The 15,508-nt window shown below is 53.2% G+C and overlaps 1 protein-coding gene across 3 annotated transcripts in view; it reads left to right on the top strand.

Moving 5' to 3' along the window:
* The window catches only part of CACNA1I (calcium voltage-gated channel subunit alpha1 I), a 113,482-nt gene that overhangs the window by 27,085 nt on the left and 70,889 nt on the right, over positions 1-15,508 (top strand). For all 3 annotated transcript variants that reach the window (XM_032882958.1, XM_032882957.1, XM_032882956.1), the window contains 2 exons: positions 3,713-3,824; positions 5,620-5,753. In XM_032882958.1, the coding sequence (XP_032738849.1) occupies positions 3,713-3,824; positions 5,620-5,753 (246 nt within the window). The remainder of the gene's footprint in view (positions 1-3,712; positions 3,825-5,619; positions 5,754-15,508) is intronic.

Genomic DNA, 15,508 nt, shown 5'->3' with positions numbered 1-15,508 from the left:
GGAGACGCTCAGTATGTGCTCATCAATTCGCTGCTGGGCTCTGAGGACCACGGGAGGCGCGGCCAGCAGAGCAGGGGGAACAGGGTGGGGGCTGGCTGTAGGGGGAGCTGAGGCTTCTGCTGGGGCCGGAGGTGGGGTGGTGGTGCCTCTGCAGCCCCCAAGAACCCTTCGTTTCTTTTGAAGGGCTGCGAAGGATGAGTAGGAGTTTGCCCCCAGCCGGGGGGTGGGGGTCTGGGAAGGTTTTGTCTGCCAAGGAAGCTTCGTTGGGGCCATTGATCTGTCCCGTCATCCCTGTTCCTCTGAGGTGCCCATGGCTGCCCGTCTTGGGTCGAATCCCCTGGCTGAGCTGAGCAGGTGTGACACCTGCGAGCCTGGACCTTTGGGGAAACATGGGGTTTTGGTGTCTGTTTGAAATCCAGCCTTGGCTCAGGGACCCCCGCTGTTGTGTGAGGGTCCCTTTTGCTTCTGGCTTGCTGTGTTGCAAGGAAGGCTCTCTGTCTGTCCGCTTCCCATCTGCGCAGTGGGGGATTGGAGCAGCTCCTTCCTGCAGACCTTGGTGGGACTGTTCTGTGACAAGGTAGTCTGGCAGGCGCGGGGGTCTGGCCAATGAAGCAGGACAGGTGATGGGGTCCCTGCTGCAGGGTCTCAGGCGCTGTGTGGTGGCTTTGAGCCTCGCTGTGAGAGGCAGCGGGAGCCACGGAAGACTCTTGGCCCTCACGGAGCCAGCACTCAAGTCTTGGCCTGCCCTGTTACCTAGAAATCCTGACTGCCCTCTTGGGGCCTCTGTCCTCCCTCAAACGGCCCTGGAACCTCGGAGTTGTGCCAGTGTTATGTTCCTCACCGCTTATGACTGATGGTGGAAACATGAGGCATGGGGCCAGGCCACGGACTTCCTCAGCCTGGAGACCTTGACTCCCTCTGACAGTCCTCCTTCCCCATGCTGCGGGGTCTGGTTCGACTGCAAGGAGGGCTGGTGCCTTTGATCCCTGAGCCAGTGGGGAGCATGTCAGGAACTGTGGGCACCAATGCCAGCTCTGGCCTGACTTCTGAACCTCCCAACCTCTTGGAAAGGACCCAGGCTCCGCCATCTGGGATTTCCCCGAGTGCCTCAGGGCAGGGCTGGGACTGTCCACTTCTGAATGTCTGAGCTGAGCAAGCTAGAGGGGAAACCACTCCGTCTGCCTCCTCGAGAGACTGTGCGCAGCGGGCGGCACCAGAGGCAGCACCACACAGTGGCTCTGGGCACCACTGAGTCAGGTCCTTTGGGCTGCTTACTGGCTGTGTGACCTTGGGCAGGTCACTCCAGCTCTCCAGGCCTGTTTCCCCATCTGCCCCCAGTGAGAAGTGATGAGAGCCGGGGCCATGTCCCTAGGGACTTGGCACACAGTAGTCGTGGTTACTGCCAGGTTCATTACTGTGGTACAAGCTAGACCACGTGGATAGGGAGCACTTCCAGAGAGGAGGCTGAGCCACCACTCTGTGAATGGGGAAAGGTGCTTCAAGGGAAGTTTCAAGAAGAAGGGACAAATGAACAGGGCTGTGAAGGATGAGTAGGAGTTTGCCTGGTAGCGACAGTAGAAGGAAGTACATGCAAAGGGTATGTTTGGGGACAGCAAGAAGTTCAGTGCATGCCAAGGCCAATGGGTGGGAGGTAAGGCCAGAAGAACTCGCTGAGTTCAGGGTGTGGGCAGCCTTGGGTGTCAGGCTAAGGAGAGTGCAAGAGCTATGGAAGGTTTTGGAACCGCGGAAAGGCATAATCAGAGTTGGGCTTCAGGCAGATTAATCTGGTGGTGGCCCAATGGCCCGGGGGCAAGCAAAGCAGGTCCTGGTTCTGAATCTCAGCTCTGTTCTTTTCCAGGGGGTGACCTGGGGCAAATCAGGTTCCCCTTTGTGTCTCAGCCTCCTCATTTCTCAGTGGGACTTCCAACAGCACTCTGAGAATTAACTGAGACGATGCTTGCAAAGTGCTCAGATAGTACTGGACACACAGCACTCGCCTGGTGACCGTGTGGGGCAGATTGGAGGGGCAGAGATCAGAGCTGGAGGCTGGGAGGTTCGGGACAGGGCCCAGGCGAGAGACACTGGGGATGGTCCGAGACCTCAGGGGAGGGAGGGGGAAGTCACAGGCAGAGACAGACCATGTATCACAGAGGAGAGCCCTGGCTTGGAGTCCAGCAGGCCTGGGGTGAATCTCAGCTCTGGTACTTCCCAGCTGTGAGACCTAGGTGAGGCCCTTAGTTTCTCTGAGCCTCATTTCCCTCATCTGTACAATGGGCCTGCTGACCTCCATTACTCAGGGCCCCAGTGAGTAAGAAGTGGGGGTTCTGGGCTCTGGGGAGATACCTGCTAAGAGTCCTTTGAACTTGAAGCTGGCAGGGAGGGCAGAGGGAATCGAGAAGGCAGCTGGGAGGAGAGAAAGTGTGGCAGGCAAGGGGAAAAGCAAGGGGGAAGGGGGATGTTCACTGGTAATTAGAACGCTTGAACTTCAAAAAAGTTAATTAATGACGAGGCTGCTGTTCAGAGCAGTCTCAGGCTAGAAGGGGGCCCTGGCAGGGACTATGCTTAATTACAGGCTATGGCAGGAGAGTGGTGGTGGGATGGGGAGTGGGGGTAGGAAGGAGCAGGGGTGGGCCAGGAAGGTCTGAAGGAGAGGTAGGAAGGAAGGCAACATCCCAAGGTGAGCGAGGGCCCAGGGATGAGAGGGAGGCCATTGCCAGGGAAACCAGGTCCATTCTCCGTCAGGCAAGAAGAGGTGTTTACCCCTAGTGGGTGGGGTCTGGCTAGCGTGGCTACATCCCAGTTTAGAGCAAGGGGCCAGGGTTTTCATTTGGAGACACACAAGAATCACAGGATATCAGAATGGACTTATTCATGCAACGGACGTTTATGGAGCTCCTACTAGGTGCCTGTCGCTGTTAGAGGGATGAATGCAAAACCCTTGTCCCCTTGGAATGGAGGTTCTGGTTGGGGTAAAGACCACAAGCATGCCAACAAGACAACTTTAGACATAAAAGTGCCTCAGAGTCCCTGCCTAAAGCTGGTGGCTGCACGAGACTTTCTGCCTGGCCGGGCCTCTGGAGACTGAGTTCCATTCCTCTTGCTTCAGAAGCCGGTGAGGGCCTAGGCTCAGATATTCCAGAATCTAGTGATGAGTTCTAATCCCGGTCGTGGAAGAGGAGGGAAGGACGGGGGTGTCCACCGCATCCCAGCCACACTGCATAGGCCATCTATAGGCGCCAGCCTCAGCCCTGGGGCAGACTCGGAGGAGGCATAGGTCAGGGGAGGGGAGGGGTGGTCAGAGAAGAGAGGCAATGACGGTCAGAAGGAGGTGGTCAGAGATGGATAGGCAGGGATAGCCCAGAGATGGCCTGCCAACTGGGCCTCTCTGGATTTCTCATTTCCTGGCCCTAAAGGGAACACTCAGGCTGGGGCGAGGAAATGGGGGAGGGGTCCTCAAGAGTGGGGGCTTGGTAGGATTTGGGTCCTCTGGTGGGTCCCACACCGGCAGCCCTGTCTGTTGAGAGGTGGCTAGGCTGGGCTTGTCTCCAAGGGTTTTGCAAACTTGGGCATTGACCCACTCAGGGGAGGCATCTGGAGGGCACCGGGGTATGTGCCTGCATTTGTGGTGGGCGGGGTATTACACTCCAGGGAGCATTCAGCCCTCCCTTGGCTTCCGTCTTCCCGACTGTTTTGTCCTTGACTCGGTGTGTACATGGTTTGAATGTGTCAGCATGCTGGTGATCCTGCTGAACTGCGTGACACTTGGCATGTACCAGCCCTGCGACGACATGGACTGCCTGTCCGACCGCTGCAAGATCCTGCAGGTGAGGCGGCCCACTCGGCTAGGCTTGCTACGCCCCGCCCATGAGGCCCCGCCCAGCCCATGAGGCCCCGCCCCCAGCAGCCTTGCCCCGCCCGCCTGTCATACCCCGCCCACTAGCTCGGTGCACCACACCTCGCCCTACCTTCCATACCCCGCCCACCCGCCCCGCCCCGCCTCGTCCCATGTGCTATACTCCGCCCCTTCTGCCATACATTGCGTACTTGCCCCTGCCCCGCCCTGCCTGCAGACCTCCTGCCCACCACGTGGCCTGCTCTCGCTCAACTGGCTGTCCTCTTCATTGTTCTCAATTGGTCTTACCCATTCCCCTTCTTGATCCTTTCTCCCCTTCATGCCCTCTATATTTTGGAGCCTCTGCCCTAGGCTAGGGCCCCATCTTCCCAACCTAGATGCCTCCCCAAGCCTTCTCCTGGTCTCCCCAATCCCAGACTAACCATACTGTCCCATGCCACCGGAGTGCCAGTGACCCTGACACTCCTCTGCTCAAAGCCTGTCCTTAGCTCCTGGTGCTCTTGGAATGAAGGCTAAACTCTGTAATTTGCTGTCAGTTCCTGTCAGGAGCCAGCCTCCTGTATCTCTCCTGTTCTCATCTCCCAGGTCCAGGTGGGGTCCTAAACCTGGGTACCTACCATGACCCCATGCAGCGCTTGTCTACCTGTAGTGCAAGGTGTTAGGGTTATACCCATTTTACAGATGTGTATAAACATCCTCATCCCATGTCCTGTCCCTGGAAAAGCCAGATTCCTCCTGGGAGGAGTTGCCTTCTACGTCTTGTGTTTCCATGGGACTCAGGAGTTCTGAGCTGCCTTCAAGCAGCCCAGGGTCTCAGAATCACCCCCCGGGGCATTTGTTAAAGATGCAGACCTGGCCCATTTCAAATCTGCAGAATCAGAATCTCTGGGGTAGTAGTTCCTGGGTCTGAGAGGGTGACAAGCTCCTCATCCAGCTCCAGGCCCCTGAGGGGAGTTAGAACCGATTAGCCTCATTGGGTACCAGGCTGGCTTCCCAACCAGCTGGTGAATTCATCAAGGACTCCTTTCTATGTCAGTGACACCCAGCCTCCCTCCCAGCACACAGGAAGTGGGCCCATTTGTTGAATTGACCACAGCCCTCAATGATCTGGAAAGAGGAATTCCACCCAGGCCTTGTGCTCAGGAAATACCTACTCCCTTGAGCCCATACTTAGGGACGCATTTGGGGTCTTCTTTCTAAACAGAGGAAGGCAGCCCTGAAACCTGCCCACAGGGGCATCAGGTCTGTTTTGAGAAACCTCCTTCCACATGGGCTTTGGAATCAGACAGACCTGATTCTGCCACTTGTGTTCTGCAATATGTTCTTATGTTCTGGGGCAAGTTGCTTGACCTCTCTGAGTCTGTTTCTGCCCCTAAAATGGGGCTATCCATGGGGTTGCTGTGGGAATTAGGAAAGAGAATGCAGGTCAGATATCTAGCCCAGTGCTTGGCTGCTGTTATCAGGGAGAGCCCTTTGCCCTGCCCCTATCGGGGGCCCTTGTCAGTAGGCCTGACTTTCGGGAACAAAAGAATGGGCTGTATGACCTTAGGCCTGTTCCTTCCCCTGTCTCTTCATTTGTGAAATGACTCCACTGGACCAGGATCTCTGAGGTTCTCTTCCTGCCCAAGAGGGGATGTCTCCAGGTCTCTTCCAGGCCCTTCATGTCCATGCCTTTGTCCCCACCCCACACTGTGGCTCCAACCCTGTGGTTCTGCTCCAGAGCCTCATACTGTCCCTTGCTTCTTGCCTTCCTCCCGTCCCTGCAGGTCTTTGATGACTTCATCTTCGTCTTCTTTGCCATGGAGATGGTGCTCAAGATGGTGGCCCTGGGCATTTTTGGCAAGAAGTGCTACCTTGGGGACACATGGAATCGACTGGATTTCTTCATTGTCATGGCAGGGTAGGTAGTATATATCACAGGTCTTAGCGTCTGGTGCACACCAGACATAATGTAATTAATCTGTGGGGCTTCTTGGTGTTTATGAGGAGGTTGCATTGGGTAGGGCCTTCCTGGACTCCTGGGGTGGGAGGAATGATGGCCCTTTGCTGAATGGCCTAGACAGACATACCTTCCTCCCCTCTCTGGTAAGACATGTGTCCTCCTGCACTGTCTGCTGATACTGGGTCTGTTTCACACTAACTGTAGGACCTTGAGAAAGAAACTTAACCTGAGCCTCAGTTTCCTCATCTGTAAAATGGGGATAAGTATGGCTCTATCAAAATGAGCACCCAATCAATGTTAACTATTACCCTAAATCGCTCAGAAGGTCAGAGACAGCCCCAACTCAGGCACTGTGTGACTCCAAACTGTGGTTATTTCTGTCAAGACACAAACTACAGCCAGAGAGAAGCCAGGTTGCAGGTTAGCCCATTTGGAGCCTCTTGGACCCTGCTTTGTACCTTGTTCCTGCTTTCCTGGGTCAGACTGGGCTGGTGGCTACTCCTGCATTCATCTAACAGCCAAGGGTCGAATGAGCTCCTTCGAAGCACTGTCCTAGGCGTGGGGTAGGAAGAACAGCAAACACAGAAAGGCCTTGTCCTTCCCAGCTACTGTGCAGGGAGAGACATCCGCCAGTTATGGAGGCGAACGTGCCACACACACAGAGACAAGAGCTCTGGGAGAAGCTCTGTGGTTTTCTGAGAGCATCTCTGAGACAACATGGTGGCTTGGGGGCTTGAGGACTTTCCTGAGGAGGTGACACACAAGGGGGGGGAGGACAAGCAGGTGTTCATCATGCCCGGTAATGGGTCAACAGGGCAGAACTGAGCGGGGCAAGAGACAGAGGGGGAGAGGGAAAGGCTGGAGGCCTGCGGGTGTGCACACAAGTGTGCACGTGTGGGTGTCTGTGACAGTGCGAGTACTCACGTATGTGTGTCAGTGTGTGTGCATGTGTGCGTGCTTGCGTGCGAGGTGCCCCTGGGACAGGGTAAGGAGGGAGGACAGGCACCCAGCCGAGATGGGAAATCAGTACCACTAAGTGTATGCTGAAATGAAATGATTTGTCCACCAGTGTTTTAAAAAAAAAATTACACCTCTGCTCAGCAGGCTTTCCTGAGAACAGAGTTCAACTTCACCACCACCCTGTCAATTACTTGGACCTTGCTGGAAGCTGTGCTGGGTTCATACGGTTTCTTGTGAACTGTGCCCCTCCTGTGGTCAAGTCTTTCATTCTCCTTCTCATTTTGCTTTGGCTGGAGGCCATCCTTAAGTCGTTTGTTGTTGTTTTCAGGACAAGGTGTTTGGATAGTGTAATTTTTCAGAGTTGTCTCTCCAAACCTACATTCCTTTGATCTTCTTGTGCGAAGGACAGTTTTTGCCTGCTTCACTCTGGAATCATAATTTCTCTCCTCAGAGCCCTGCGTGTGGTCCCATTGAAATCCACAAGCTCGATTGCCGGTGAGTCCAGGACAGGTCTGACTCCTCTTCCTGGCTGTTTCCCTGCCAGATCCTTGTAGGGTTTTCTCCTCCCCTTCAGAATTCAGACAGTTCACTAGGGCAAGTTTAGGCATAGAACTGCTCCCCATGGAGCCTTTTAGAACTGGTATTTTCCTTCACATCAAAAAATATATATATTTCTTTTATTGGCTTTTTGGGTTTTGTCCATTCTTCTCTGCTGCCTGCTGGCAGTCCCATGAAGTGGATATTTCCCTCCTGTATCTGTTCTCTGCATTTACCCTCTTTTCCCTCAAAGGTTTCGTCCTTACTAGGGGAGAATTTGTTGACTTGTCTTCTGAGTCACCAACGATGTCCTTTCCTCTAGTTACTGCCCCTCCTGGAATCATTCGTCTCCCCTGTGTCTTGTTAATTCCCAAGATCATTTCTTGTTCCTGGGTTTCTCAGACCCATTCTTGTTTTATGGGTGTGATATTCATTCGACTCTCATCTTATGGATACGAAGTAGGCTTCTTAACAGTCCTTTCCTGACCTTGAAGTCAAAGCATAATCTCCAAAGAGTTAAAAAAAAAAAAATGACCTGCACACAAATCTTAAAAGGCACGTGATTTAGCCCCCGTCTTAATGAGGAACCGGCAAGTTGGTAGTCAGCAGAATTAGGAAAACAGGCATTGGAGAGAAAATGTGGGGATGAGAGAGTTAGGTTGGAATCAAAACTGGTTAATGACCTATAGGGTCATAAAACGATACCTTGGGTTATCTTTTCTGTTGTGCAGAAATCACTTACAAAACTGCAGGTTAATGTGATTCCACAGCAGCCAGACCTTTAATTACCAGTCAGTAGTGAATGAACCAAGGGATATTCCCCCAGATAGTGAAATAATCTTTAGCTGGGTTTGTTAAGTAATGCTCCTAAATGACACGGTGAGAAATACTGCCCTCCCTGTGCCTTACTTCCAGGTTTTAGGATAATTGTTCTTGACTCCTGCTTGGGGGAAGGCATTTGCTTTGCCGGTTCCACTCAGTGCCTCCTACAAGCACCCCCACCTTGCCCTTTTGACTTGAAGAGTCTCTGTTGCTTACTGAGTTCCCCCCTCTGCTCAGTTAAGACACTGAAAATCCAAGCTGAGCAGAGTGAGGACTGGTGAGGTCCCTGGTATCTTCTCTTGGTCCTTGGGTGGGGTCCATAGGCCAGCATCCCGCTGGGCAGGTGTGGGGTCGGTGGCGGGGGCGGGGAGAGCAAGGGCTGCACGCATGCGCAGTCACGGGGCGGGGGCGTGCCGGGTTTAAGGCTCTGCTATGTCACCGTTTTGAAATTCTTTCTAGGTTTTGAAGGGGGGCCCTGCATTTACGTTTAGCACTGGGTCCCACAAATTATGTAGCTGGTCCTGGTTGGGGGGAGGTTCAATGGAGACTTTTTTTTTTTTTTTAAAGATTTTGTTTATTTATTTGACAGACAGAGATCACAAGTAGGCAGAAAGGCAGGCAGAGAGAGAGGAGGAAGCAGGCTCCCCGCCGAGCAGGGAGCCTGATGCGGGGCTCGATCCCAGGACTCTGGGATCATGACCTGAGCTGAAGGCAGAGGCTTCAACCCACTGAGCCACCCAGGCGCCCCTCAATGGAGACTTTTTTACTAGAGTCATGAACACATTTGGGTGACCCAGACCTGTCTTATTCTAAAGGTCGTCCTTGTCCTTTGTGCCTAGGGATGGTGTGGGTGCGGAGGGCAGGATGGGAAGCCACAACCCGAGGCTCCACAGCCCAGCTCCCCAGTCCCAGCCCTGCTTGGTGCTATAAATGTTAGGTTTCCTGAGTAACGGGCCTGACATCCCAAGGACGTTTTCTTCCTTCCTGCTCCTCCCCTTCCCCAAATTACTGGCTCCTTTTTCAAGCTGTGGAGGAGACAGTCTCCACGCTGGAAGGTTCCTTCGAGGTCAGAGCCTTCACCTCCACATCCAGTCAGCCCCTGCTTGCATGCTGTCGCTGTGGGGAACTCACCTAGCAGCCGATACCAAATGGGGACAGCCCGATGTGCTAGAAAATTCTTTCTTTCGCTGAGCCAAATTTGTCTTCCTGTAGTTCCCATCTGCTGGGAACATTCACTCACTTGTTTATTTACAAAATCAGTATTTATTGAGCACCTACTACATGCCGGGCCTTGGGTTGAACAAGATAGATGCCGTTATGATCTCATGGTTTAGAAAACAGATGTAAAACAGAGAATATGATGCTAAGTAAATTCTAAATTGGGATCAGTGCTATTGCAAGGAAGTGTAGAGGACCATGATGTCGTGGAACGGGGACCGGATTTACACAGGGGGGTGGTGGATGCCCCCTGAAGAAGAGAGGCCCGGGCGGGGAGTAAGAGCTGAACGGGCAGAGGATGAGGACAGAGTGTCTAAAGGAGAGGGGATGGCCTGCAGAGGGCCCCTGGGGCTGTTTGGGGAAGGTGTGTGAGGGGAATTTGGGAGCCTAAGGATCCCCGGGGGTGGGCGGGTGCTCAAAGATGGGGACAGAGAGGGAGGCAGGGGCCTGATAACAGAGTTCCCCAGAACCTGCAGGGGAGGTCATCTCTGACAGACTCATGACAGTCCTTCAGAATTTGGAAGGCGGTTCCTTTCCTCCTTGAGGCTCCCTCTCATTTTCCTTTTCCTTTCCTTTTTTTTTTTTTTTAGATTTTATTTATCTGAGAGAGAATGAGAGAAAGAGAAAGCACACAAATAGGGGGAGGGGTAGAGGGGGAGAAAGCGAGAGAAGCAGACACCCTTCTGGGCAAGGAGCCCAATGCAGGGCTCTATCCCAGGACCCTGAGATCATGACCTGAGCGGAAGGCAGATGCTTAACTGACTGAGCCACCCAGGCGCCCTCCCTTTCTTCACATGGAATGTCCCCAACACCTGCCATCATCGGTTAGAGGACAGCTGAGGCCACCTCATCTGCTGGGCTCACTTGAGGCTGTCATGGTGCCTGGCCTGGGGTAGGTCCCCAAACTCCCAATGACAGCTCACGGGGCAGAGAGAATGGGCCTTGTCCTTGTCCCCGTGCCACGTGGTGACCTGCTGAGTGGCTGTGCTCCCTGCCATGCCCTTTGTGTTCACTTTCCAAGCCAGGTCTCTCCCACCCTGGAACTAGACACGGTTGACCTTTTCTTAACCCAAGTACCAAACTTTGTTTGTTTTGCCATTAATTTTCTCTTACAGTGATCCCTTGGAGTCCTGATTCAATCACTCATTACACTTACTTCCTGTGCTTGATCTGCTCAGGAGAGCGAGCCTTGGGGCACCTCGCTATAGACTCTCTTTCAGTGTGGGACAAACCTCCAGTAAGCATGGGTTATGCTTGAACCCACCTTACTGTCTTATCTGAACTACACTTTTCTGCTCTTGTCTATTAGGAAGTCATGAAACAGTCAATGACATTACTGTTGAACTTGAGATATTCTTTATGTCTATATCTCTCTCAGTGCATTGTGTTGGTAATTCTACCTCCTCCCCCAACCAAAAACCTGAATGGCCATTGCCATCTGTGGGGAGGGGCCTGGTCACTTCTGTTAAAAGCTTCCCCAGGAATTCCAGTGATGATTTTCTTAGGTGAACCAGGGCTGGGGGACTGGGCTGCAGGGACCTCTCCAGAATGAGGCTGAGGCAGAGTCTTGCCAAGGGCATGGCTGGTGAGGACCCCGTCTTGGATGAATGCAGGGGACAGGAGCTGCCTTGAGTCAGAAAGCCCTTGAAAACTTCCAACTGTGATGGCATCCCAGAGAGGGCCTAGGTGTAGGAAAGTGACAAAGCTAAGGGATGACCACGAGCAGACCAGGAATGGGCAACCAACCTCTCCACTCCTCAGACACATGCACAGCCTTGTCCCCCTTTTTAGTGCTCCTCAAAGTTCAAGGAGCAACAGGATCTCTGGGGGGGGGGGGTCGATGTTAAAATGCAGATTCCCGGGCCTCCCACCCCAAGGATCCAGACCCAGGGATCTGGGTATGGAGGGCCTAGGAATTTGCGTTTTAACCAAACACCTGGGTGGCCCCAGTGCAGGTGCTCTCACTCATTTGACCCTCAAGATGCCCTTGACTGGGCGGGGGGGATTCCAGTGGAGATGACAATTCCCAGTTCTGGGGAAGAAGCACGAGGAGTGCCCCATCTCTGATCTGGGGCCAGGATCTGAGTATTATGACAGATCATGACAGGCAGACGTACTTCGTGAACAGAAGTGTGGGGACTCCCCCTAAGAATTTCTTATCATCATTAAAAATATTAACACAGGGGCGCCTGGGTGGCTCGGTGGGTTAAGCCGCTGCCTTCGGCTCGGGTCATGATCTCAGGGTCCTGGGATCGAGCCCCGCGTCGGGCTCTCTGCTCAGCGGGGAGCCTGCTTCCTCCTCTCTCTCTGCCTGCCTCTCTGCCTGCTTTGTGATCTCTGTCAAATAAATAAACTCTTTAAAAAAAAATATTAACACAGATAGCAGTAATGTCAGTAACTCAGCCCCTCAGCCGGGGAGCGAGAAGGAGGGGCTGGTCTGTGTCCATCAGACCCTGGGAACCTCTTTTCGGGTGCGAATGAGCACACACAGGGAACAGCTTGCCCATCCTGACTTTTACAGGCTCTGGGGAAACAAAATGTCAATAAGAATTGTTCCTCAACCCCAGACTGGAGCTTTCTAAAAAGAGCAGGCAGGCACATCCCCTCTGCAGTTGCTTGCTGGGAGGTCCTTTTGTCTGAAGTGCCCGTCCATGGTTCTTTAGAAAGCAAAGGGAATTGAATCTTCCTCGGCTCCATCTGGGGTGTGATAAAAAGTAAGAACATCTACTGTTTGCTGAGTGCTCACTGCGGGGCCAAGCTGGGCATCTGCTGGTTTCATCTTCAGACTGGCTCTGCGAGGGATGGACCGTGGTGAGTTGCATTTCACAGATGAGGCACGGTAGCAGGGAGAGTCCTGCCCACGGTCACGGGCTGGTAAGGGAAAGGGCCGGAAGGTGAACCCAGGGAGCAAGGCTCCAGAGGCTGGAGTTGAGTCCTGGTTTTGTTTAACTTGCTGGGGAGCATTTGGCTGCAAGTAACAGAAGACTCAACCAGCGATGGCTCAAGCAAATCCTGGGGTGTTTTTTCCAATATAACATGAAGTTCTGAAGTTGATGTGTGCTGATGATGGCTCTGTGATCTGTGGGCTAATGTCCGTGATTTTCCAGGCCTTCCTTTCATGGTCACAAGGTAGCTGATGAAGCTGTGGGCTTCGTGCCTGCATCAGAGGAGGGAAGGATGAAAGGAAACAGGGCTGTGCCAGTCGTGCCTGTCTACTTGGATCAGGAAGACATTTTCTTTCCTAGATCTTTCCTCCGTGCTAGCATACTTGGCCAGAACTGGGTCTTGTGGCCACGTTTAGCTGCAAGGATAGCCAGCAAAATAGAAAACATCATTGAATTTGGCTCCATCAGCCAAGAATTGTTCCCTGGGGCCAGGCAGGATTGGAAGAAGAGAGAGTGCACATTATGTGGGCAACTCTCAGCGTGTGCCACATTCCTCTCCTAGGGTCTGAGTTTCTCTGTCTGCTCTTGGCCAAAGCTGTGGCCCTGTCATGTTACCAAGCCTCACTGGAGCCTCTGAAGCTCTGCCTGGGCTGACAGGGCAAGGTGTGTGATCTGTTGAGAAGTCTAAAGTCAAATTCAACCCATGCAGGCTGTGCAGAGGCCTGTCCCTGCTCACAGACTGGGCTGCGGTTATGGGAGTCAGAGTGTCATCATTGTGGCTGTTTCCAGGAGCCTTTGGAGCTGGCCTCCCTCCGGCATGACTCTGTATGCATCATCTGTGAGTCAGGGAAGCACTCCTTATGTCAACAAGACCTGGGCACCCTCCTGGTCTTCCTGTCTTTACATCCTGATTTATCCTGGGCTCTACAGGTCTGTCTGCTCCAAGCACTGGGGCTCTGAGGGCAGGGCTGAGGCTGACTCATCATCCCAGAGTCCCCAGAGCTTGGCTCTGGGCCAGCATGGAGGGGGAGTCTCCATGACTTGTTTGTTTGGAATCTGTTGTGACCAGGCACTGTGGAGCTGCAGGAGAGGGCATCTGGAGCCATTTTCTTCCTTCTCTTCCTTCCCTCCCTTTCTTTCCTACCCTTCTCTCCATCCCTCTCTCCATCCCTCCTCCCTTCCCTTCCTTCCTTCCTTCCAAGATTTTTTTTTTTTTTTAATTCATTTGAGAGTGAGAGAGAGCATAGGAGCGAGAGTATGAGCAGGGGGGAGGGTCAGAGGGAGAGGGAGAAGCAGACTTCCTGCTGAGCAGGGAGCCCAGCGCTGGGCTCAGTTCCAGGACCCTGGGATCATGAACTGAGCCCAAGGCAGGTGCTTAACCGACTGAGCCACCCATGTGTAGAGCCACTTTCTTTAAGCTGAACTGGCGCTGGGTGGGTGTGGACTGGGAAGATTCCAGTGGGAACCTTGGGATGGATGTTTTTCTCATTTGCTGTGGAGTAGAGTGGATGAGACCAATGATAACCACTCAGGTTTGTTTCCATGGAAACAAGATGCTACACGCTATGAGGGCTGAGGGTTAAGTTGCCAGAGATTCTCAGGCCACAGGCTGACAAGCCGACACCAGTCAATCATGAATCCGGAAGGCCTCTCTCGGTTACACGGGATAGAAACCTGCCGAACCTGGTTTAGGGGAGTTTATCATTTCCTTTCCTGAAAGCCGCGGGTTTTCTGGCTTCAGGGCCCATTTGATCCAGAATCCTGGAAGAGATCACTAGACACTGTGTCCTTCCATCTTACAGCTCTGCTCCTTGCTCTGTGCTGACATACATCCCGGCAGCTTTCCTGCCAGGGTGCGGGTGGCAGAGGGCAGCCCGGCCTCAGAGTCCTCTCTTGGACTCACTGGAAGGGGACCTTCCCTTTCACAGTCCCTCCAAGGAGTGTGGAACGTAGCTTCCTTGACTTGGAGTGGCCGGCGTGGGTCATGTGCTCATTCCTGAACCAATCACTGCGGCTGGGATGAAGCTGTGCTCTGATTGGCGATTGCGAGTCCGGGGCCCCACCCATGCCACGTGGCCTGAGAGTGGGAAGCCTAGACTTTGCAAAATGCCAGGATTGTTCGCCCAAGAGCTGGGAAGGGAGCTCCGGTAGGCAGAAATCGGGTTTACCAGAAGTGGTGTTTATTGACGGCGTTGCGCTCCCTTACGTCCTCACAATCCCGAGAACTTGGGAGAAGGGGTGCTTAATGCCATGTTGCACATTTGGAAATGGAGGTTCAGAGAGAGTAGCAACCTGCCCCAGGTCACACAGCTTGTAGGGCCCAGATCTGGGATGTGCTCACATACGGCTGGCCTAGAGCCCATGCTGACTCACAGCGCAAAGGGTTTTACCTTTTCAGAGGCCAGAATATTCCAGTCCACCTGCCCCTGAGGACCTGGGCAACTTACCAGCCCTCAGAGGGCTGCCGGCTGAGTCCTCTGAGAGGGACATTTACTCCCCTAAAGTCTGGTAGAGCCTAGGGTGTCTGGCTCCCAGCAGCTGTGTCCACTGGTTGTACCCAGAGGAGGCTAGTGTAATGTGTAAAATTTCATGAAGCAGACATCGGGAGGCATATTTGGGACCTATACTTAAAAATGACTTGTTATTGTTTATCTGAAATTCTGATTTACCTGGGAATCCTGTATTTGTGTGGCAGCTATACCTAGAGATGAAGTCACTGGAGTATTGTCATCGAGCGGAGGCTTGCGTGGAGGAGATGTGGGTCTCCTGCTGCTGTGGTCCCTGGGGCTACCCTGGGTCCCACCTGCCTGGGGTCTGTGTATGCAGCCTTTCCTTCGACTTTGAGGCCCCAGAACTTTCTTTGACTCTGAACTTGGCCCAAATTGGTTTCAGAATCCCTGTTTTCTGGTTTCATAGGATTTGTGTGAGGGTGTATGGGTGGAAGTGACCTGTAAACCAGAAAGTGCTGGCCAAAGTCAAGGGTTAATGTGACTGCTCCCTAATTCTCTCTTTCCATTATTTCCTCCCTCCGTAACCTCCCTCAGCTGCACACCTACTATGTGCTAAGTGCGGGGTAGCGGTGTGGGCTGGTGGTCTAGTCACCCGCTAGAGCATGCCTGAGTCATCACAGGGATGCCTCCTGACAGATGATCTGCCATTTCCAGGATCTCAGCTTCCTTTCCATTAGCTACATCTTAAATTACATTTTAAGAAAGCCCCCGTGGGCCCCTTGCAAAGATTGAGGAAACACCCTATTTTTATCAGCAACACACAGAAATCATCTCCTGGGAG

This window comes from Lontra canadensis, unplaced genomic scaffold, assembly GCF_010015895.1.
Source record: "Lontra canadensis isolate GAN:19392208 unplaced genomic scaffold, GSC_riverotter_1.0 scaffold84, whole genome shotgun sequence".
NCBI lineage: Eukaryota > Metazoa > Chordata > Mammalia > Carnivora > Mustelidae > Lontra > Lontra canadensis.
Note: the sequence above shows the minus strand (reverse complement) of the source record. Positions and strands in the feature narration are given on the sequence as shown.